Source organism: Tachyglossus aculeatus, chromosome 2 (genome assembly GCF_015852505.1).
Source record: "Tachyglossus aculeatus isolate mTacAcu1 chromosome 2, mTacAcu1.pri, whole genome shotgun sequence".
Lineage (NCBI taxonomy): Eukaryota > Metazoa > Chordata > Mammalia > Monotremata > Tachyglossidae > Tachyglossus > Tachyglossus aculeatus.
Genome location: NC_052067.1, coordinates 136,036,990 through 136,059,274, shown reverse-complemented (window position 1 = coordinate 136,059,274; position 22,285 = coordinate 136,036,990). Strand labels below are relative to the sequence as shown.

Below are 22,285 nucleotides of genomic sequence, written 5' to 3'. Positions count from 1 at the left end.
TAATTATTATTATTATCAGCAGCAGCAGCGCGAAGGACTCCAAGGATAACACTCTCCTCCCATTCCTAGTCCATCTCTGTCAAATGGACTCATCTCTGAAGCCATGATGTGTACACCCCATGGCTGAGACTCTGACAACAATTCCCTCTTCTCCTCCCCAGCCCCCAGGCCGGATGTCGATTCTGCTCAGTTTTTTCTCTTGCAGGGTAGAACACATGAGGCAGTCTCTAAAGAGGGGGGATGGTGCTTTGGTCCCCAGGCACAGAGCTGCACAGCTCGCTCAGCCACCAGAGGGTCTCAACAGGGTCTGAGAACAATAAATAACCTGGTAGTGGCCCAGCCATAAGCCTGAGCCCAGGGAGCAGTCACCATCCCAGAGGTAGGTACTGGAGGAGGGCAGGTAAGTTTGCAGCAGGCCAGCCTGCAACAGTTCAGCTGGTAGTAGAGCAGCTTGCATTAAGTCAGTTTTCAGCAGGTCACCTTGCAGCAGATCAGCCTGCAGCAGGGTCATCCTGACAGCCAGTCGGCTTGCAGCAAGTCAGCCTGGTAGCAGATCAGCTTGCAGCAGGTCAGCATGCTGCAGGTCACCTTGCAGGAGGTCAGCTTGCAGTATGTGAGTATGGAGCCACTACTTAGGTTCTTCTGGCCAGATGGGACAGAGGGAGCAGTTGAACTGAGGCAGAGAGGACCTCCAGAGAAAACCGGCCAGGATGATTTATAGACTGGCAGACACAACCAGACCACTCAGCATGAGCTGAAAAGCACAATTCTCAGAATTCTTTAGCTGGAGAGCCCTCTTTTGGACCTCTCTATTATCCCCCTGCCTCTGGACAGCCAGGCCCTAGCCCTGCTCATACAGAACAAGAACTGTAACCTGGAATTCTAGAGGCCGTGGAGCCCAGTCAGGTTGCCGGTTGTGATGGGGTAGAAGCTCCGGGGGCTGCTCAGAAAAAACAGAGTGGTTAATCAAGCATCACTGGTTTATACTGGGTGTTTACTGTGTGCAGAACACTGTACTAAGCACTTGGGAAAGTACAATGAATTCATTCATTCAATCGCATTTATTGAGCACTTACTGTGTGCTGAGCACTGTACTAAGGTCTTGGGAAGTACAAGTCGGCAACACTAAATCCGTGGTCCATGCCCTCTTCTACAATCTCCAGGTTTTCTCTCTCCTCTTCTAGGGACCTAAAGTGTTAACTCAATCAAATTTATTGAGCACTTACTGTGTGCAGAGCACTGTATTAAGCACTTGGGAGAGTACAGTATAACAATCAACAGATACCCACCCTGGATCTCACTTGACCTGGAATGGAGAGATGAGGGGGTGCCAAGGAAGAATTGCTGAAAGAAGGGATAGGGAGAGGCAGAGATTATTTGTTCCTAGTTTACAAGTTGCTAAACTGGTGTACATATTGCCAACTTGTACTTCCCAAGCGCTTAGTACAGTGCTCTGCACACAGTAAGTGCTCAATAAATACGAATGATTGATTGATTGATTGATTGATTGAAAGGGAATCACCCAAGGCCACCCAGTGAATCAGAGGAAAATCCTAGCTCTTTTGATTCCTTCAGGCTCATGATTTTGTTTTTCCTAAGTGCAGTGAAGATGGGTGTGCAGGGGCAAGGAGGAGGGGACTCCTGGAGCCCCCTTAGCAGAGGAGAGCTGCCTGACCTGGAGAAGGGTCTGTCCTGTTGAGGCAGGGGACTGGATAAGATGCCTCCAGGGGGCCAGTCAGCCCAAGGACTCTAAGAGTTTATGTTCAAATGAGAAGCAGAGAGGCCTAACAGAAAGAGACCTGGCCTGGGAGTCAAAAGGACCTAAATTCTAATCCCAGAGCCGCCACCTGTCTGCTGTGAGACCTTGGGAAAGTCACTTCACTTCTCCATGCCTCAGTTACCTCATCCTGTAAAATGAGGATTAAAACTCTGAGCCCCATGTGGGATGGGGATTGTGTCAGATTATCTTGTATCTACCTCAGGGCTTAGTATAGAACCTTGCACATAGTAATGCTTACAAATACCATTAAAAAAAATGACAGGTGATAGCTGCCTTACCTCACTCTCATGTCTCCAGGTAAAGAGATCCAAGGCAAAGGCCCTGGAACTGGGTTTATATTCCCCGTATTGAACTGGCCGTGGACCAGAGATACATTTTTGTTGCTGTTCAGCCTCCTCCTCCTCCTCCATTTCTCTCTTCCCTTTTCTTCCTACTTCTCTTCCCTTTCTCTCCTCTTCCCCCAATCTTCTTTTCTACTTAAGCCTTCCTCTCCTTCCTCCTCATCCTTTCCCCCTTCCTGCTGCTTTTCCTTCTCCAGTATGCATTTGCGCTCCCCACCCCCTTCTCCCCTCCCATAACAGGAAAGAACGTGCTTCCAAGAATGGACACAGCCTGGGAGGAGAGTCATCTTAAGAAACTCCAGGCAGCAGTGAAAGTTCAGCAAGAGCATTTCAGAGAGTAGCAGTCAGAGAAGCCTGAGTCAGAAAGCAAAAGGCTGAGATGAGAGAGGCTCAGAGGTGAATGGGCTTGGGACCGAGACTTGCGAAGGGAGAACTTCAGAGATATAGTGGCATTAATTCAGCACTCTGCCTCATGGGGAGTTGGAGAATAGCATTTAATTACCAGTTTACATTTGAGGAAACTGAGTCACAAAGAACCTAAATGACTTGCCTAAGGACACATAGGAGGCAAGTGGTGAAGTCAGAGTTTGAACCCAGATTTACTGACTCCCAGGCCTGTTTCCTTTCCACCAGGCCACATGGCTTCTCTTGGAGAAAACTCCATCTGGAGAGACAGAGAGAGAGAGACAGAGAGAGAGAGAGAGAGAGACAGAGAGAGAGAGAGAGAGAGAGAGGGAGAGAGAGAGAGAGAGAGAGAGAGAGAGAGAGGATGCACCTGGCTAAGAGTTGGGAAGGAGAGGCCAGTCCACCAGATGCCTGGCAAGGGCCAAGATGACACTTATAAAGTAGAAGATTTAGGCAGCACCTCTCTGGGTCCACGATTTTTCATGGTGGGAATTTGGGGTCATTTCTCATTCCTTTTCTTCCTTTTCTTCATTAGCATCACTATTTACTTAGCAACTACTGTTCTGTACTGAGTGTATATTGTATGCAAAGCACCATCCAGGGTGCTTTAATCTCCTGAATGCAGAACACTGACTTGTCTTATTCCATCATGTAATCTCTGATCCATAGCGACTCCGTGGACACATCTGTCCCAGAATGCTCTTCTTCCATCTATAATCGCTCTGGTAGTGGATCCATAGGGTTTTCTGGGTAGAAATACAAAAGTGGTTTACCATTTTCTTCTTCCACATAATAAACTTGAGTCTCTGCCCTCGACTCTCTCCCATGCCACTGCTACCTAGCACAGTTGAGTTTTGACTTGTAGCGGAGTGCCTTCTACTCATTACAAGCCTAAGAATGGAATGGGTATGCCTCTCCCTCCTGTAGCCAAAACTGGTATTGTACTTGAAACTCTTCAGGCAGAAACTTCAGAGGGTACAGAACACTGTACTTAACATCTATTGTGTGCAGGGTACTGGCCTGAATGTCTGCATCTACTGTGTGCAGTGCACTGGATTCAGCACCTCCTGTGTCTACCAATATGTCTAGCAACTCTGTTATATTGTACTCTTCCAAGTGCTTAGTATGGCATTCTCCATACAGTAAGCACATTATAAATGCCATAATTCTAATAATACATAATGATAATAATTGCGATATTTGTTAAGTGTTTACTATATTCCAGGCACTGTACTAAGCTATGGTGTATCCAAATACAAGCAAATTGGGTTGGACACAGTCCCTGCCTTACATGGGGCTTACACTCTCAATCCCCATTTTACAGATGAGTTCACTGAGGTCAAGAGAAGTGATTTGCCCAGGATCACACTGCATATATGTGGCAGAGCCAAGATTAGAAACCATAACCTCCAGACTCCCAGGTCCATTATACTCTACTCACCATGCCATACTACTTCTTATACCATTGATTGATTGACACTGTGTGCCAAGCGCTATACTGGTAGACACTGTGTGTATAACAAAAGGAGTAAATACAATATGAGTTAGAGATGCAATGTTCAGGAACCAAGGAGGGATTTTCTGTGGAAGATTCAGCTTGGGCACAGGAGACCCAGGAGCAGAAGTGAACGAGGCACTGAACCACTGGGTTATTTGTGGCTATGGCAGACAGGGATCTTACATCTGTCTCTGCTTGCCCAGGTTCTCAGGAAGAAGTCTGCTTCACTCAGCTGTTCCACCATGTCATTTCGCAGCAACAACTCCTTCATTCAGCCCTCTGAATTCCATCTCATGTGCCTCCCTGGGATCCGGAGCCATCAACTCGGGTTCTCTGTTCTCCTGGCCCTGCTCTTAATCGTGGCCCTAGGGGCCAATGCTTTGCTCTTGCTGACCATCCGGCTGGAGGAGTCTCTGCACCAGCCCATGTACCACCTCCTCAGCCTCCTCTCCCTCCTGGACCTCGTTCTCTGTCTCACTGTCATCCCCAAGATCTTGGCCATCTTCTGGTTTGGCTGGTGGTCCATCAACTTTGAAGGCTGCTTATTGCAGATGCTCATCATGAACAGCTTCCTGGCCATGGAGTCCTCTACCTTCTTGGTCATGGCTTATGACCGCTATGTGGCCATCTGCCACCCACTGCGGTACCCATCCATTGTCACTGACCACTTTGTTGCTAAAGCAGCCATCTTCATCGTGGCTCGCAACTTACTGCTCCTGGCGCCTGTGCCCATCCTCTCTGCCCAGCTACACTACTGTGGGAACACCACCATTAGGAACTGTTTTTGTGCCAACCTGTCTGTGTCACAGCTCTCCTGTGGAAATATTACCCTGAATAAACTCTACCAGTTTGTGGTGGGTTGGACCCTGCTGGGCTCTGACCTGATCCTCATCATCCTCTCCTACACCTTCATCCTGCATGCCGTGCTTCGTCTAAAGGCTGTGGGGGCAGTGGCCAAGGCCCTGAGCACCTGCGGATCCTATCTCATCCTCATCCTCTTCTTCAGCACCATCCTGCTTGTCCTGGTCCTCACTAATGTGGTCAAGGAGAAAGTCCATGCCGACATCCCCGTCCTCTTCAATGTCCTGCACCATATCATCCCTGCCGCCCTGAACCCCATTGTCTATGGGGTGCGGACCAAGGAGATCAAGGAGGGGATCCACAGGGTCCTGAGGAAGGCTAGGGGCTGAGAGGGTAGGGAGGACACCCTTTGATAGTCGAGAGGCAAAACATCTGGACAGATGGGGAGGGGGAAATTCGAGGGGATCAAGTTCTCTTTGTGTCCCCGTGCCTGACACGCTCTGTGGTCCTTGACAAGAAGCTCTCCCACTCAATGCCTTCGGTATTACCATGTGGCTATTCTTAGATTAAGTATTTACTACGTGTCAAAAACTGCTTGGACCTGGGATTGATTCAAGATAATTATAATCATAATTGTGCTATTCATTAAGTGATTACTAAGTGTCAAACAGTGCACTAAGTGCTCGAAAGACACAAGGTAATCAGGCCTCACAAGGGGCTCACAGTATAAGAAGGAAGGAGAACAGGTATTTATTTAATCCCCATTTTGCAGATGAGGGAACTGAGGCAAAGTGAAGTTAAGTGACTTATCCAAGATCACAAAGCAGGTAAGTGGCAGAGCAGGAATCAGAACCTAGGTCCTCTGACTCTCAGGTCCAGGCTTTTTCCACTAGACCTCTCTGCTTCAAGGTAATCAGATCAGCAGACAGGACACCCTGGTGTCACAGTCTTAGAGAGAGGAAGAGCGAGCAGGTATCATATCCCATTTTCCAGATGAAAGTATTGTGGCACAGGGAGGGTAAATGATTTGTCTGAGTACAAGGAGCAGGCCAGTGGCAGAGGTAAATTAGAACTCAAGTCTCCTAAGTATGAATGTTGTGTTTTTTCAAGTTGCCCACCCAGTACTCCCCAGGCTTCACTTTCAATTCCCTCCAAGCTCAACTCTTTCTGGTGTCTCTTCCTTTCGACTCTCCTGACACTGACCCTCTTCTCACACCCTCTCCCCTGCCTGAACTCCCATCCTTCAAATCTACTAGACCAAAGCCTTCCTCATCTCTGAACCCTGAAATTCCAACTTCTTCAGGAGGCTTTCCCTAATTAATTTCCAGCCCTCAGATCATGTCAAGACAGAAGTCACTTATGCTAATACAACAGCCCTCAGCCTTTTAGTGTATATTACTTCATTCCTCCTTTATTCAGGTTTACATTCTCCTGCTATTACCATTTGTAGCATTGTTGCCTCAGCCAATCAATCAGTGTTATCTATTGAGCACAACTGAGTGTAGAACACTGTACTAAACCCTGGAGAAAGTACAGTACAGTAGAGTTGATAGACAAGATCCCAGCTACAAGAAGCTTTACAGTCTACAGGGGTAGACATTGAGTTAAAATACAGACAGGGGAAAGAGTAGAGTATGAGGCTATGCATATCAGTGCTGTGAGGCTGAGGTATGTGTCAAAGTGCTGAAGGGAAGCACAGCCAATTGCATAATTTGATTGTATTGACACTTGTTTTGATGGTATTGACACTTGTCTACTTGTTTTGTTTTGTTGTCTGTCTCTCCCTTCTAGACTGTGAGCCTGTTGTTGAGTAGGGCCTGTCTCTATCTGTTATTGAATTGTAATTTCCAGTTGCTTAGTACAGTGCTCTGCACACAGTAACTGCTTAATAAATAGGATTGAATTAATGAATAAATGTGACACAAAGGGGAAGGCTCATTGGTGAAATAAGGGTTTAGTCAGGAAAAGCCTCTTGGAGAAGTTGTGATTTTAGGAGAGATTTGAAGCTGGGGAGAATGGTGGACTTTTGGATATGAAGGGAGAGGGAGTTTCAGGCCCGAGGAAAGAGAGAGGCAAAAGGTCAATGGTAAGAAAGAGGAGACTGTGGTTTGTGTTAGCTGAATGAAGTTTCCCTTGCTGTCCCGGGAACCAGGATCTGTTGCAGATTGGTGAGCCCCAGGCTGCTTTCATCATGAAGCTGACCCTGGTGCCTGCCTCCGACCTTCCTGTAAAATGTCTGACCCTCAGGTATCACGGAGCCATGTACGGAGAGCTCAATTTGCCACAGTGGGGGTAGGAGAGGTGTCCCTGGGTCTGGGCCGCTGGTGGAAATAAGGCAGGTGCACTCACAACACAGAGATGCTAGGCTGCTGTGGATCTGGCATTTCCTTCGCCTTCTCATCAGATATCTGAACGCTGCTTTTATCCTCCCTTTACCCCCATCCCATGTGTCTTGGAGCCAGGAGTCTCAGTTCTCAATAAATATAATTGTTTGAAAGAATGAAGTCTCTCCCGGGCTTCCTACCCAATACCATGCAGGGGACTCCCTTCAAGATGCCTCTGATATGGTGGCTGTCCCAGTTGACTCATCAGGAATAACGACACAACATCAGCTCTACTCTATTATTCTCTTCCAAGCACCTAGTACAGTGCTTGGCACAGAGTAAGCACTCAATAAATATAATTGATTGATTGATTGACTCAGACTGCAAGTATGGGACTGAACAAGTTTTCTTGATTCCGATTAATCAGTGGAATTTATGGAGCACTACCAATCTGTTAGAAATAATACTAATAACAATAATAATGACGATATTTGCTGAGCACTTACTAAGTGCCAAGCATGATCCTAGATGTTAGGATAGATACAAGATTTCTGGACTATAACTTTCTTTGTGAGCAGGAATTTTGAAATTGGCCATTGCCATATTATAATACTTGACAATATCTCTATAGAAACTCTGTCCAGGGTTACAAGTCCTCATCAGGACATCCCCCCTGGGAGTATGTAGCCTGCACTTTTGGGTGATACATCCCATCACTCAACTCCACTGGCCCCAGTGTTGTGTCTAAGCAGCCAGGGTAACCCCCTCAAAGACCCAGTTATCTTTGCTGCACATGTTAGCCAACTATCTTTAAGATTCCTGCTAGATCTGTCCATCCACCATGTGAGATGCCCTATGTGGCTCTTTGGTCAGAAAACATCACTGCTGATGAGCCAGCCCCAGAAGACATTCTCCCCCCTCTGGCTGTCTCAGCTCTTCCCATTGTGGTGAGGTGCTATTTGGATCAATTTATGGGAATGGTGCCATTAAACAACTAACATGTGACCTGATGTGTGACCTAACAGTTAATTAGCAAAGAAGCAGGATACAGTCTCAGGTCTGGAGAGAGCAAGTGAGAATGAAGCTGATTTGAAACACACTTTTAGAATGTCACTTTTGTCATTTTCTACAACAAAATTCTACCCCTTCCACCACTGAGGTGGAAGCAGAGCAGTCCTTAACCCCCTTTACTCCATGTGTCTTAGGTTCTTCCAACTCATTTTTTGCCATCCATGGATTCCTTCAGGAGCCTAAACCCTCTGACAGGTTGGTTAGGGAAACTTATATTGGAGAAAGACAATCTTCCAAACCAACTGAGAGTGGAAAACTTGGATAACCAAGCAAAACTGAGGTCAGCTTAGAGAAACAGCATGGCTCAGTGGAAAGACCATGGGCTTGGTAGTCAGAGGTCATGGGTTCAAATCCCAGCTCTGCCACTTGTCAGCTGTGTGACTTTGGACAAGTAACTTAACTTCTTTGTGCCTCAGTTCCCTAATATGTAAAATGGGGATCCAGGCTGTGAGTCCCACGTGGGACAACCTGATCACCTTGTATCCTCCCCAGAGCTTATAACAGTGCTTTGAACATCGTAAGCACTTAACAAATGTCATCATTAATTAATTAATTAATAGGCATGGTCCAGTTTTGTTCATTATTCATGTTTTTTTTCCCCAATTATCCAAACTCCAGTACTGGCTCCACCACTTGTCGGCTGTGTGACCTTGGCCTAATCACTTCACTTCTCTGTGCCTCAGTTACCTCATCTGTAAAATGGTGATTATGACTGTAAGCCCTATGTGGGACGTGGACTGTGTTCAACCTGATTACTTCGTATCTTCCCTAGTGCTTAGAGCAGTGCCTGGCACATAGTAAGCACTTAACAAATACCATAAAGAAAAGAGAACCAGTTGTCTATTTTTTTATTTCCTAGGATTGATTAGGGGGTGGGGGATTCACAGTAGGTCAGGAGCACTCCAGCACTGTATCATCTTGCTCCCTTCTACCTAGCCTCACTTCTCTCCTTCTATAACCCAGCCTGCATACTTCACTCCTCTCGTACTAACCTTCTCATTGTGCCTCCATCTTGCCAGTCTTGCTGCTGACCCCTGGCCCACCGCCTGCCTCTAGCCTGGAATGCCCTCCCTCCTCAAATTCAATAACTACTCTCCCCTCCTTCAAAGCCTTCACATCTCCTCCAAAAGGCCTTCCCAGACTAAGCCCTACTTTTCTCTCATCTCCCACTCCCTTCTGCATTGCCCTGACTTTCTCCTTTTGCTCTTTCCCCCGACCATCCCCACAACACTTAGGTATATATCTCTAATTTTATTTCTTCATATTGATGTATGTCTACCCCGCTCTAGACTGAGCTCTTTGTGGGCAGGGAATGGCACTGTTTATTTTTGTATTGTTCTTTCCCAAGCACTTGGTACAATACTCTGCACACAGTAAATGCTTAATAAATATGGTTTAATGAATGAGTGAATGAATGAGCACTGCAGTTCAAAAACTTCCCACTGATACCACCTTCTCATCCCCTCCAAATCAACCTTGGGCTTTTAATTTGATTTTGTTTTCAGTAGCTGCTCCCCATCCCCTAGCCAATCATCCAGCAAACAAAACAGGTGTTGCACCCCTGTGTTTAACACAGTGCTGGTCACAGAGTGAGCACTTAACAAATGCTACAATTGTCATCATTATTCTCACTATCAGTTCAGGATTATCTCTCTGCTATCTCTGATAGCCCTGCACTCCTCATCAGTTGGTGATGTTTGGTGATGGTGATGATCAGTTGGTATTACTCTATTTATTTATATTACTCTATTTATTTATTTATTAATCTATTTATTTATTTATTTATTTTACTTGTACATATCTATTCTATTTTATTTATTTTATTTTGGTAGTATGTTTGGTTTTGTTCTCCGTCTCCCCCTTTTAGACTGTGAGCCCACTGTTGGGTAAGGACTGTCTCTATATGTTGCCAACTTGTACTTCCCAAGCGCTTAGTACAGTGGTCTGCACACAGTAAGTGCTCAATAAATATGATTGATTGATTGATTGATTGATTGGTGTCTCAGTTTTCCCTTTCAGCTGCCCATCAGGGAACTTGTAAGTCTACCTGGCTCCACCTGTAATTAGGCTTCAGAGGAGCAACTCCTTCTCTAAACATTTATATCATGAGACCGCTGGTTACCCCACTTAGTTCCCTCTTTCCCCTACCTCAAATCTTCCAAGAATCCAGGGGAGTTAGAGGGCCAACCTCAAGACTGTAGCCAAAACATCTCTGTTCTTCTTCCGTTGGTTCCCGGCTCCACCTTAGGAGTCCCACATTCACAGACCCAGTCCTCGCCTTGGTTTACAATCCAACCCCCCACAGACTTCACCCCCATACTCCCCTCAGTCACACTCCAGGACCAGTCACTCTCCTACTCTCTTCAGCCCAGCTAAGACGGTGGAGGTCAGGGTCCTAGTGGCCAGAGAGCAGGGAAGGGCAGTCTTAAGATGTCAAGCAAGGTAAGCTATTACCTCAGGAAGTTGTGCTGTGAGGGAAGGCTGGGGGCAGCATAAGGCCTTCCCAAAATGGTAATTCAAGTGCCCTTCTCAAGTGTGGCTGCTGGGTGACTTCTCTCCAAGATGACAGCACTGGGGCCCTTCTCAAATATGGGTGGTCTCAAAGAACATCTCATGGAGTTTGGTTGTGTTCAAGCAGGTATATCAGAGGCAAATTTCTTTTAGAGAAACAGCATGGTGTAATGGATAGAGCATAGGCCTGGGAGTCAGAAGGTCATGGGTTCCAAATTCCACCTCTGCCACATATCTGCTGTGTGACCTTGGCAAGTCACTTGACTTCTCTGTGCCTCAGTGACCTCATCTGTAAAATTGGGATAGAGACTGTGAGACCCATGGGGGACAGGGGGTGTGTCCAACCTGATTGGCTTGTATCTACCCCTGTTGGCTTGTATCCACCCCAGCATTTAGTACAGAAGCAGCGTGGCTCAATGGAAAGAGCCCGGGCTTTGGAGTCAGAGGTTATGGGTTCAAATCCCAGCTCTGTCAATTGTCAGCTGTGTGACTTTGGACAAGTCACTTAACTTCTCTGGGCCTCAGTTACCTCATTTGTAAAATGGGGATGAAGACTGTGAGCCCCCCATCAGATAACCTGATCACCTTGTAACTTCCCAGCACTTAGAACAGTGCTTTGCACATAGTAAGTGCTTAATAAATGCCATCGCTATTATTTTTATTATTACAGTGCTTGGCACATAGTAAGCACTTAATGAATACCACAGTTATTATTATTATTATTCTACTAGTGTTTCTCTTAGCACTTGTAGGGAGTGGGTGGTTGACAGAAAGAGTTTCCTCTTGTAGTCAAGCCCAGCTCAACTCTATGCAATACAGGGTTTCCATACATACATTTGGCTCAGCATCCACAAGTGATCAGAGAGTACAATATGTCATACATATTTCAAGACAGGCAGCAATAATTTCCAACTTGGGCAATTTTCTGCCATGCTTTGTTCTCCTGGTGGTCAAATACTACTGATAATCAGGGGGTCCTGACTTCACTATAGGAGGAGCAGCTTCATCCTGTCATGAGCTGATATGCTAATCTCCCTGATAAAACAGGCAAAATAGACATGGGGAAGAGGATATGTGATGTGCGCATCTTGAGCAACCCATTCAGCAGTACTTAAGTTTTCTTGTCTTGAGGCAATGAAGTGGATCTTGAGGAGAAACAGCTCAGAGAGGAAGGTCAGAGAGAGAAGGGGGCAAATGTAAGGTTCTGATCACTCTACTTCCACTCTGCTGCGTGGCTTCTTTCAAAGATGGCTACTTCATAGTATCTCTCCAAGATGGCTTGACCATTGAGGTGGCCTTGGAAAAAAACTTCCGCAAAGTGTTGCACATGACATTACTGCATTACATTGCTGGTGCAGTATGACATGGTGGTGTCATGAAGAATGTGGGGGTGGTGGATCATCTGAAACTGACCCTAGGCTAGAGTCCTTGCCTTCAAGTCAAACACCCTTTCCTCTGTACTTGAGGAGGACTCAGGATCCAGAAATACCCTCCAAAGTATTTCAATTCTGCCTGGTAAATGATCTCTGTGAACTTGAAGCAGGTGATTCTTCTCTGCCTATTGGGTCTTGTGTCTCTATTTAACTTTCGCCAGACTGCAAAGGCCTAAGGATTCCTGAGAAATTGTTTCCCTGAGTCATCTCCCTTCCCTGAGCAAGAGCCAATTTCTGGGACCTTAAAAAATGTTATTTCCTTTCTCTCCACCCGTGGGACAACCTGATCACCTTGTAACCTCCCCAGCACTTAGAACTGTGCTTTGCACATAGTAAGCACTTAATAAATGCCATCATTATTATTATTATCACCACAAGCCTCATCATTCTCTCCTTCCAAAGTGTGCACGCCCCTCCCAATCATTCATCAGCAGCTGGAAGAACCAAACATAAGACACAGATGGAAGGAAAACTTTTTCTTTTACTAACATCCTCTCCAATAATTAGGGAGCTTCTACTTAGTGCTAATGGGTTTGTGTCCACCCCTAGAAGAAGGGCTGCTAGAAGTAGATCCCTGTGAACCTGTGTTTGTCCCCATAATTTGACTGACTTTTCAAAACAAAGCACATATGTCCACGCTGCTAGAAACATCACCAGGTATCCTGTGAGGTTGTGGAACATAACCATCTTGGTAAGTGCTAGAAAATTACCACAAAGTCACAGTTCAGAGGGGGAAACATAGGAGGAGGGAATGGAAGAGGGAATAGAAGGAGCAGCTGGAATTGGAGGGGTAACATGGAAAGGGGGAAGTAGGTTGTAATTTTTACCACAGGAAATGAGTTTCCACAAATTGCTGCCAACCTCTAGACAGGTCTCAGCTGTGTCATATAAGTCCTTCAGTGGCAAGTCTTCCCTTACTTCCTCTGAAGTTCTTCCTACATTCCTACACATACACCCATCTCCCTTCGCTCATCCATATACTCTCCTACATTCACCTTCCCCAAATGGCAGCCAGTCATTAAACCTAGTGGAACTGAAGTTAGTTGATTCTCTTCTTCTGGAAAGTTCTCAGGATGCTCTCGCAAATCTGCTTGGTCTTCACACCATAGATGATGGGGTTGAGCATGGGCGGCAGGACAACATAGAAATTTGCCAGCAGGATGTGGACAAAACGGGGGACGTGGTGGCCAAAGCGATGGGTCAGGAAGGAGAACAGGGCTGGAGTGTAGAACACCATCATGACACTGACATGGGAGCCACAGGTGCTGAAGGCTTTGACCTGGGCGTCTTTGGTGGGAAGTCTCAAGACTGCCTGGAGAATCAGAGAATAGGACAGCCCAATCAAGATTAAAGTCAATGGAAAAGACCAGCAGAGCTCCAGTTAGCCCATACACAACATTTACTCTGATATCTGAGCATGCCAGCTTGGCGATGCCCATGTGCTCACAGTAGGAGTGATGGAGAATGGTGGCTTTGCAGAAGTGTAGTCGCTTGATGAGCAAGATAAAAGGAAGAACGATCAGCAGAGGCCTCATGAGGGCTGTCAATCCCAACTTGACCACAAGCCTGTCGGTCAAGATCACTCTGTATCTCAGCGGGTGGCAGATGGCTATATAGCGGTCGAACGCCATGGCCACCAGGATTCCGGATTCCACCCCTGTAAACAAGTGGATGAAAACCATCTGGGCAATGCAGGAGTTGAAGCTGATCTCTCTAGCCTGGAACCACATGATGGAGAGCATCTTGGGGATGGTAGCTGAAGACAGGAAGATGTCGGTGGTTGCCAGAAAACAGAGGAAGAAGAACATGGGGGAGTGGAGGCCGGGCTTCCTCCCAATGACCAGGAGCATGATGCCATTGCCTACAAGGGCCGTGAGGTACATGAGACAGATGGGGAAGGCGATCCAGATGTGGGCCGCCTCCAGGCCCGGGATGCCCAGCAGGGTAAATGATACTGGGTAGAGACTGCTCTGGTTGGGAGCTGACATGTCAGGTGTAGTGGCTCCCAAAGCTTCTCCTGTTTCCTATAATAATAATAATTGTGGAACTTGTTAAGTGCTTACTGTGTGCCAAGCACTGTTCTAAGTGCTGGCATAGATATAAGTGAATCAGGTTGGACAAAGTCCCTTTCCCACAGAGGGTTCACAGTCTCAATCCCCATTTTACAGATGAGGTAAATAAGGCTCAGATAAATGAAGTGAACACAGCACACACGTGGCAGAACCTGAATTAGAACCCATGACCTTCTGCTTCCCAGGCCTATGCTCTATCCATAATGCATCTGGTTCTGTTTGTCAGGCCCAGATTAATCAATCAATCAGTGACATTTATTACATGTTTGTTGTTTGCAAAGCACTATACTTAGTGCTTGGGAGAGCACAGTACAATACAGCTGGTAGACATGTTTCCTGCTGACAAGAAGCTTCCAGTCTAGAGGGGGCAATTCATGTTAGCAGATGCTCAGGGTGGGTCTTCTGGGGATGAACTTTCTGTCCCAGGGGCCCATCTCAGACCGCCTCTATCAACCTAGCTCCAATTGGGAATTTGGAGGAGCCAAGCAGAGTCGTGTGGGGGAGAACTTTTCCTGGGTACCAAGCTAGGGGCATCATCACTGTAAAGGTGTCCCTTCACTTAAGCTTCAACCTCAATCTCTCCCTCCCCTATCTTCTTCCAGCCCCACCTACTCTTTCCACAACTTTCCTTGGCCCTCTCCCGTAATCCACATCCCTGGAAGGATTATGACTGCCTTGCCCAGCTGGCTCCTCCCTGAGCCTGCAATCATGCAAGATTAATTAAGACTTTTCTCCCTCAAACTCAGATAGCACTCCTCCCACATTTAGCGCCACATAGCCCACTCTCAACCAAAAGGCACCAACTTATTAACTGTATTTATTTCCCAATCGCTAACTGACATCCCCTCACCCTTTCATTTTAATCCTCCTGAGCCCTGCAGGGCACACTGTTTCAGCCAGGGTCTTAGAGAGGAAGGAATCCATTCTTAACAGAGTGTTGCCAATTCCTCAACAAATTCAAAGCAATGTCAAATCACAATCCCACTGTTACCACATTAATCCAATCATTTATAATAATAATGATAATGATGGCATTTATTAAGCACTTACTGTGTGCACAGCACTGTCCTAACCCTCCTTGATTACCATATTAGCCTCCTTGCTGACCATCCTGTCTCCTGTCTCCCCACTTCTGTCCATGTTTCACTCCGCTTCCCAGATTATTTTTCCTCAAAAATGTTCATGCCACCCCCACTTCTCAAGAAACTCCAGTGGTTACCCATGCACCTCCATATCAAACAGAAAACCCTCACCAGTGCCTTTAAAGCACTCAATCACCTTGCCCCCTCCTACCTCACCTCACTACCCTCCTACTCCAACCCAGCTCGCACACTTCATTCCTCTAATGCTAACCTACTCATTGTTCCTCAGTTTTGTCTCTCTTGCCACTGACTTCTTTCCTCATCCTGCCTCTGGCCTGGAATGCCCTCCTTCTTAATATCTAACAGACAATTATTCTCCTCACCTTCAAAGCCTTATTGAAGGTACACCTCCTCCAAAAGGCCTTCCCTGACTAAGCCGTCCTTTCCTCTTCTCCCACTGCCTTCTGTGTCACCCTGACTTGCTCCCTTTATTCATCTCCCCTCCCAGCCCCACAACATTTATGTACATATCTGTAATTCATTTATTTATATTAATGTCTGCCTCCCCCTCTAGACTGTAAGCTCAATGTGGGCAGGGAATGTATCTGTTATATTGTTAGATTGTATTCATTCATTCAATCAAATTTATTGAATGTTTATTCTAGAACACTGTATTAAGCTCTTGGGAGAATACAATATAACAATAAACAGACAAATTCCCAAGTGCTTAGTACAGTGTTCTGCACACAGTAAGTGTTCAATGAATACAGCTGACTGATTGAATCCCCTTCCCTGGACTCTCCCAGCTGAAGGAGATTCAGATCCTTACTTCAACCCCAGAACCTTCTCTCTTTAGATCACTTTGTCTCCCCTGATCAGCATGGCCTACTGGAAAGAGCATGGGCCTGGGAGTCAGAGGTCATGGGTTCTAATCCCTACTCTGACACTTTGTCAGCTGTGTGACTTTGAGTAAGTCATTTATCTTCTCTCTGACTCAGTTATGTCATCTGTAAAATGGGGATTAAGACTGTGAGCCCCACATGGGATAACCTGATTACCTTGTATCTGCCCCAGTGCTTAGAACAGTGCTTGACACATACTAAGCACTTAACAAATACCGTTATTATTATTATTATTATTATCATCATAATCTTCATCAGTGTTATTTATTAAATGCTTACTCTCTGCCGGTCATTATCATCAGTATTTACTGACCACAGTCTTAATCCCAATTTTACAGATGAGGTAACTGAGGCACAGAGAAGTGAAGTGACTTGCCCAAAGTCACACAGCTGATAAGTGGCAGAGCTGGGATTAGAATCCTCGAGGTCTGACTCCCAAGCACATGCTCTTTCCACTAAGCCAGAGATTTTAGAAGAGCAGCATGTTGTTTTGTTCTGAACACTATTTCAGGAAGATGATCTGGGCAGCATCTAGACGAGACTGATAAAGGGAGAAGCTGGAGGCAAGGAAATGGGGTAAGATGGATAATGAAGCAGTCCAGCTGGGAGGTGATGAAGATATGGACTAGGGAGGGGAACATAAAGGTGAAGAGAAAGGAATTGCTCCACCTAATATTGTGGAGGAAAATGGCAGGAGTTAAGAGACAGGCTGAATATGAAAAGTGAAAGACGGAGGGGAAGTGATAGATTGTGAAACCCCTCCAGGGGCAGGGCCTGTGGTTAATTCTTACCTGTATGTTCTCTCCAATGCTCAGCTCAAGGCTCTGCACACAGTCAGCACTTAATAATTACTATGACTTCTACTAAATCAACAATGACATCAAGGCTGCAAGCTCTGGGGAAAGAGAGGATGGCAGTGGTGCTGTCTGTGATGGGAAAGGTAGGAGGGAGTTGCTCTGGGGGGCAAAGGAAAGTTCAGTTTTTGCCTCTGTAATTTATTTCAATGTCTTTCTTCCCTGTAAATTGTATACTCCTTATGGGCAGGGATTACAACTACTGACTTAATTGTGTTGTACATTTCCCAGTGCTTAGTGTACTGGGTAAACAGTCAATAAATACCAGTGATTGACTGAAGAGTGAGAGAATGAAGAGCTAAGAAAAGGGTCTGAGAAAGAGGAGTCAGAGCAGTAGGAAGTGAAACAGGAGAGAGTCATGCCGGTGAAAGTAAGGCTGAACAGGGTGTCTAGGGGGAGAAAGTGATTCACGCACACCCACACACACACACTTAACACACATACACAATGGCATACATACCCCACAAGAGCACTCTAACCCTGGCCAAGCTTCTCCCTCACAGAGGCCAGCTCAGCAGTGCCTTCTTTCAGCTGGGTCCTCTGCTCCTGCTCTTGGCTGGATGATCTTTCCTTGGGGCTGTCTTTGATCTAGCATCTTGTCTAACATTTCACTGAGAAGGACTCAAATCAGTTCTCCTTTCAGCTCAGTCTTCAGCAATAGTCAAAATATCTTGGAGCCATCAGGACTAGCAAGCCCTACTCCAACTCTAGCCTTCACCTGAACCCTTAAGCTTTTAAGCTGCGCTTTTCCCTATTCTGTCTTTTGTCCCTCACGTGACTGGACCCAAACTGACCTCCTGAGAAATGGGGGGCAGGGGAGGATGAATGAGTCAGAGCCCGGGGGAGACTGAAGCCAGCATCACTACACCCAGAACAGATGGGAAGGTTTATAGAGCAACTTTGAATTGCTCAAGGGAAGAAGGTGAGCACAGGGGAGCATAATCCTGTCCCACAGTGCTCAGGAACTGAGGAAGGAAAGAAGGAAACAATCAGAGTTGGGTGTGGGGAGAAGTGGGGGAAACCAGAGAAGTAGGTTGGCTCAATGGAAAGAACATGGAGCTGGTAGTCAGAGGACCTGGGTTCTAACCCCGCTCTACCACTTGTCTGCTGTGTGACCTTGGGCAAGTCACTTAACTTCTCTGTGACTCAATTGCCACATCTATAAAATGGGGATTAAAACTGTGAGCCCTATGTGGGACAGGGACTATGCCCAAACCGTTTATCTTCTGTCTACCCCAGTGTTTAGTTCACTGCCTTCCACATAGTAAGTGCTAAACCAATACCATAGAAAAATGGGGAGCTCAATTCCTTCCCCCAGTGCCCAGGGACTGAGGAAATAGAGGAGTAGCCAAGCAGAGATAGTGGGGGCAGAGAGAAATGATGCAGTGTGTTGGATGGTAGGGGCTCCACTCCAGGGGCTCCATCTACTAACCACTCCTGCAGGAATGTTTCCCGGCTAGCACAGCCCAAGAAGACTCGAGTAAATCACTGCCACCACCATCTTCTAACTTACAGTGAGACATATCTGCCACCAAAGGCAGACCAATCAGAGTTCCACTATTTGGTCCTTGTGCCAACAAGGACCAATATCTTTCCTCAGAGGGGCTTCTGAATCCCAAGCCATCTTTTCCTCTTTTTATCAGAAAATAGAGCCAAAGCATTTTACTAGAGCTGAAGACAGATCGTTGAAAAATTAAGCAAAATCATAGACAGCAATCAGCTTTGAACAGGCTTTCAGCAGGTGAACAAGTTGTCTCAGGACAAGATCAAAATAGCATCATTCTCCCTCCAGACTGTAATCTCACTGTGGGCAGGGAACATATCTATAAAGTCTGTTATACTGTACTCTCCCAAGTGCTTAGTACAGTGCTTTGCATACTCTAAATGCTCAATTAATATGATTGTTGATTGATTGAGTGATTGATAAAATCAAATCCAGTCACTAAGTGCACATCTCTCGTTGGTTCTGTACCACTCCACGTTCCACTTCAGGTTCTCTAATCTCCTCATGGGCCGTGTGATTTCCCTCACTCTTTCTGGAATGGATTTCCTTGAGAGTGCACTCTCAGGGCATCAAACCCAGCAGGAAGAAACCTCTCATTTCCAGGTCCCACGTGTTTCCAGTCTCCAAGCATTTAGTTCAGTGCTCTGTACATAGTGATCACTCAATAATGAAGCAGCATAACTTAGTGGAATGAGCGTCGGCTTGGGAGTCAGAGGACCTGTGCTCTCATCCCGATTCCATGACTTGCCTTTTGTGTAGTCTTGGGCAAGTCACTTAACTTCTGTGTGCGTCACACATCTGTAAAATGAGGATTAAGACCGTGAGCCCACCTGTGATCCAGACTGGGCCCAACCTGATTATCTTGTATCTACTCCAGCATTTAGTACAGTGCCTGCCACGTATTAACAAATATCTTTTAAAAAAAATTTTAATTCCATTTATTTATTGATTTACCTCACATGCAGCTACCCCTACCCCCAAATCTGAACTGCTTTTGGTTCAGATCCAGTAAGCAGTCTACGCTGATGACACCCAGATCTACATCTCTGCCCCTGCTCTCTCCCCCTCTCTCCAGGCTCGCATCTCCTCCTGCCTTCAGGACATCTCCATCTGGATGTCTGCCCGCCACCTAAAGCTCAACATGTCGAAGACTGAGCTCCTTGTCTTCCCTCCCAAACCTTGTCCTCTCCCTGACTTTCCCATCTCTGTTGACGGCACTACCATCCTTCCCATCTCACAAGCCCGCAACCTTGGTGTCATCCTCGACTCCGCTCTCTCATTCACCCCTCACATCCAAGCCGTCACCAAAACCTGCCGGTCTCAGCTCCGCAACATTGCCAAGATCCGCCCTTTCCTCTCCATCCAAACTGCTACCCTGCTTGTTCAAGCTCTCATCCTATCCCGTCTGGACTACTGCACCAGCCTTCTCTCTGATCTCCCATCCTTGTGTCTCTCTCCACTTCAGTCCATACTTTATGCTGCTGCCCGGATTATCTTTGTCCAGAAACGCTCTGGGCATATCACTCCCTTCCTCAAAAACCTACAATGGCTACCAATCAATCTGCGCATCAGGCAGAAACTCCTCACCCTGGGCTTCAAGGCTCTCCATCACCTCGCCCCCTCCTACCTCACCTCCCTTCTCTCCCTCTACTGCCCAGCCCGCACCCTCCGCTCCTCCGCCGCTAATCTCCTCACCGTACCTTGCTCTCGCCTGTCCCGCCATCGACCCCTGGCCCACGTCATCCCCCGGGCCTGGAATGTCCTCCCTCTGCCCATCCGCCAAGCTAGCTCTCTTCCTCCCTTCAAGGCTCTGCTGAGAGCTCATCTCCTCCAGGAGGCCTTCCCAAACTAAGCCCCTTCCTTCCTCTCCCCCTCATTCCCCTCTCCATCCCCCCCCATCTTACCTCCTTCCCTTCCCCACAGCACCTGTATATATGTATATATGGTTGTACATATTTATTACTCTATTTATTTAATTATTTTATTTGTACATATCTATTCTATTTATTTTATTTTGTTAGTATGTTTGGTTTTGTTCTCTGTCTCCCCCTTTTAGACTGTGAGCCCACTGTTGGGTAGGGACTGTCTCTATATGTTGCCAATTTGTACTTCCCAAGCGCTTAGTACAGTGCTCTGCACATAGTAAGCGCTCAATAAATACGATTGATTGATTGATTGATTGATAAGCAAGGTGTATCATCCCTGTTTCATACTTGGCAATCAATCAGAGACATGCATTGGCTATAACGCTGTGGACTACATCCTGCTTCTGGAAACATTACCTAACCTTGGCTTCCCAATCTACAGCCACTTCCTTGGAGAACTTATTCACTCTATACACTCATTCATCCCTTTGCAGGTAATTCCCAAATCTACTTCTCCAGTCCTGGCCTCTATCCTTCTCTGCAGTCTCACATTTCCTCCTGCCTTCAGGACATCACTGCTTGGATGTCCCACTAACACCTCAAGCTTAACCCATTCAGAACAGAACTCTTTATTTTCCCACCCAAACCCTGTCCTTCCCCTGACTTTCCCATCACTGTAAACAGCAATTGCTGTTCTTTCTGCTTCACAAACCTATGGCCTTGGAATTATTCTTAACTTATCTCTCTCACTCAATCCACATATTAAATCTGTCATCAAATCCTCTCCGTCTACTTCACTAAAATCAATCAACTAATCAATCGTATTTATTGAACACTACTGTGTGCAGGGCACTATACTAAGCACGTGGGAGAGTGCAATATAGTTGGTAGACGTGGTCACCCTGCAGAAATCACGTCTCCAGGAAGTCTTCGACTAACTTCTCTTCTCCCAAAGAATGTCTGTAATTCAGCACCAACCATGCATGCTTGTACACATGGGTGCCACAGCATTACATGCACCTAGTGGCAAGACCATGGGCTTGGGAATTAGAGGGCGTGGGTTCCAATCTTGGCTCCTCTGCCTGTCCACTGTGTGACCTTGGGCAAGTTACTCCACTTCTCTGGGCCTCAGCTACCTCATCTGCAAAATGGGGACCAAGACTGTGAGCTCCATCTGGGACCACCTGATTACCTTGTATCCACCTCAGTGGGGACTTCTTTCCTGCTTCTCACTCCCCAACCCCTCTGTAGGGCCCCCATCTCCCCTCTTAGAGTGGGGAAAACCTGGGGTCCCTCAGCCTGGCAGAGAAAGCCTCTCTAACCCCAGCCCCAGAGGGCATGGGGCATTTCTCTCCCTTCCCAAAGATGTGGCTGATCCAATCGATTAATCAGATTTATTGAGCACTTACCATGTACAGAGCACTGTATTAAGAACTTGGTAGAGTACAATACAACAGAATTAGCAGACATGTTTCCTGCCCACAGTGAACTTACAGACTACAGTCCACAACTCAGTGAGACTACAGTCCACAACTCAGTGTTGGGGGTGAGCAGCTAGGCAGGCATTAACCACTGCCCCCAGAGACTGTCTACCCTCTGCATCTATCCTCTCCACCTTCCACCCCTCCCCAGATGGAGCAGCTTCAGCCCCAGGGCTCCCAGGGGTCAGAAGCCATCAGTGAGGTTGGCAGCCCCATCCTCATCCCTAGCAGCAGGCTGTGGCAGGGACCAAAGGGTCAATCTGGCTGAGTAGGCAGATGCCTCCTCCCCACAGCACTACAGGGCCCATTATCAATGTCAGGACTGGCTCCGGGAGAGCCATAATGGTGGAGCCACTTGTGT

General features: G+C 46.6%; 2 protein-coding genes across 2 annotated transcripts; one reads left to right on the top strand and one right to left on the bottom strand.

The window, feature by feature from the left end:
- The first annotated feature begins 4,266 nt into the window (after positions 1 to 4,266).
- On the top strand, positions 4,267 to 12,094 carry LOC119943152 (olfactory receptor 56A4-like). Its single transcript, XM_038763990.1, has 4 exons — positions 4,267 to 5,202; positions 6,978 to 7,052; positions 8,355 to 8,415; positions 11,979 to 12,094. The coding sequence occupies exons 1-4, from the start codon at positions 4,267 to 4,269 to the stop codon at positions 12,092 to 12,094; spliced, it is 1,188 nt and encodes a 395-aa protein (XP_038619918.1).
- A 1,109-nt stretch (positions 12,095 to 13,203) lies between these two features.
- Positions 13,204 to 14,152, bottom strand: LOC119943136 (olfactory receptor 52J3-like). The gene is given in 2 exon segments (XM_038763989.1): positions 13,204 to 13,515; positions 13,517 to 14,152. Coding segments are annotated over 2 exon segments (948 nt in total).
- Positions 14,153 to 22,285: the final 8,133 nt, after the last annotated feature.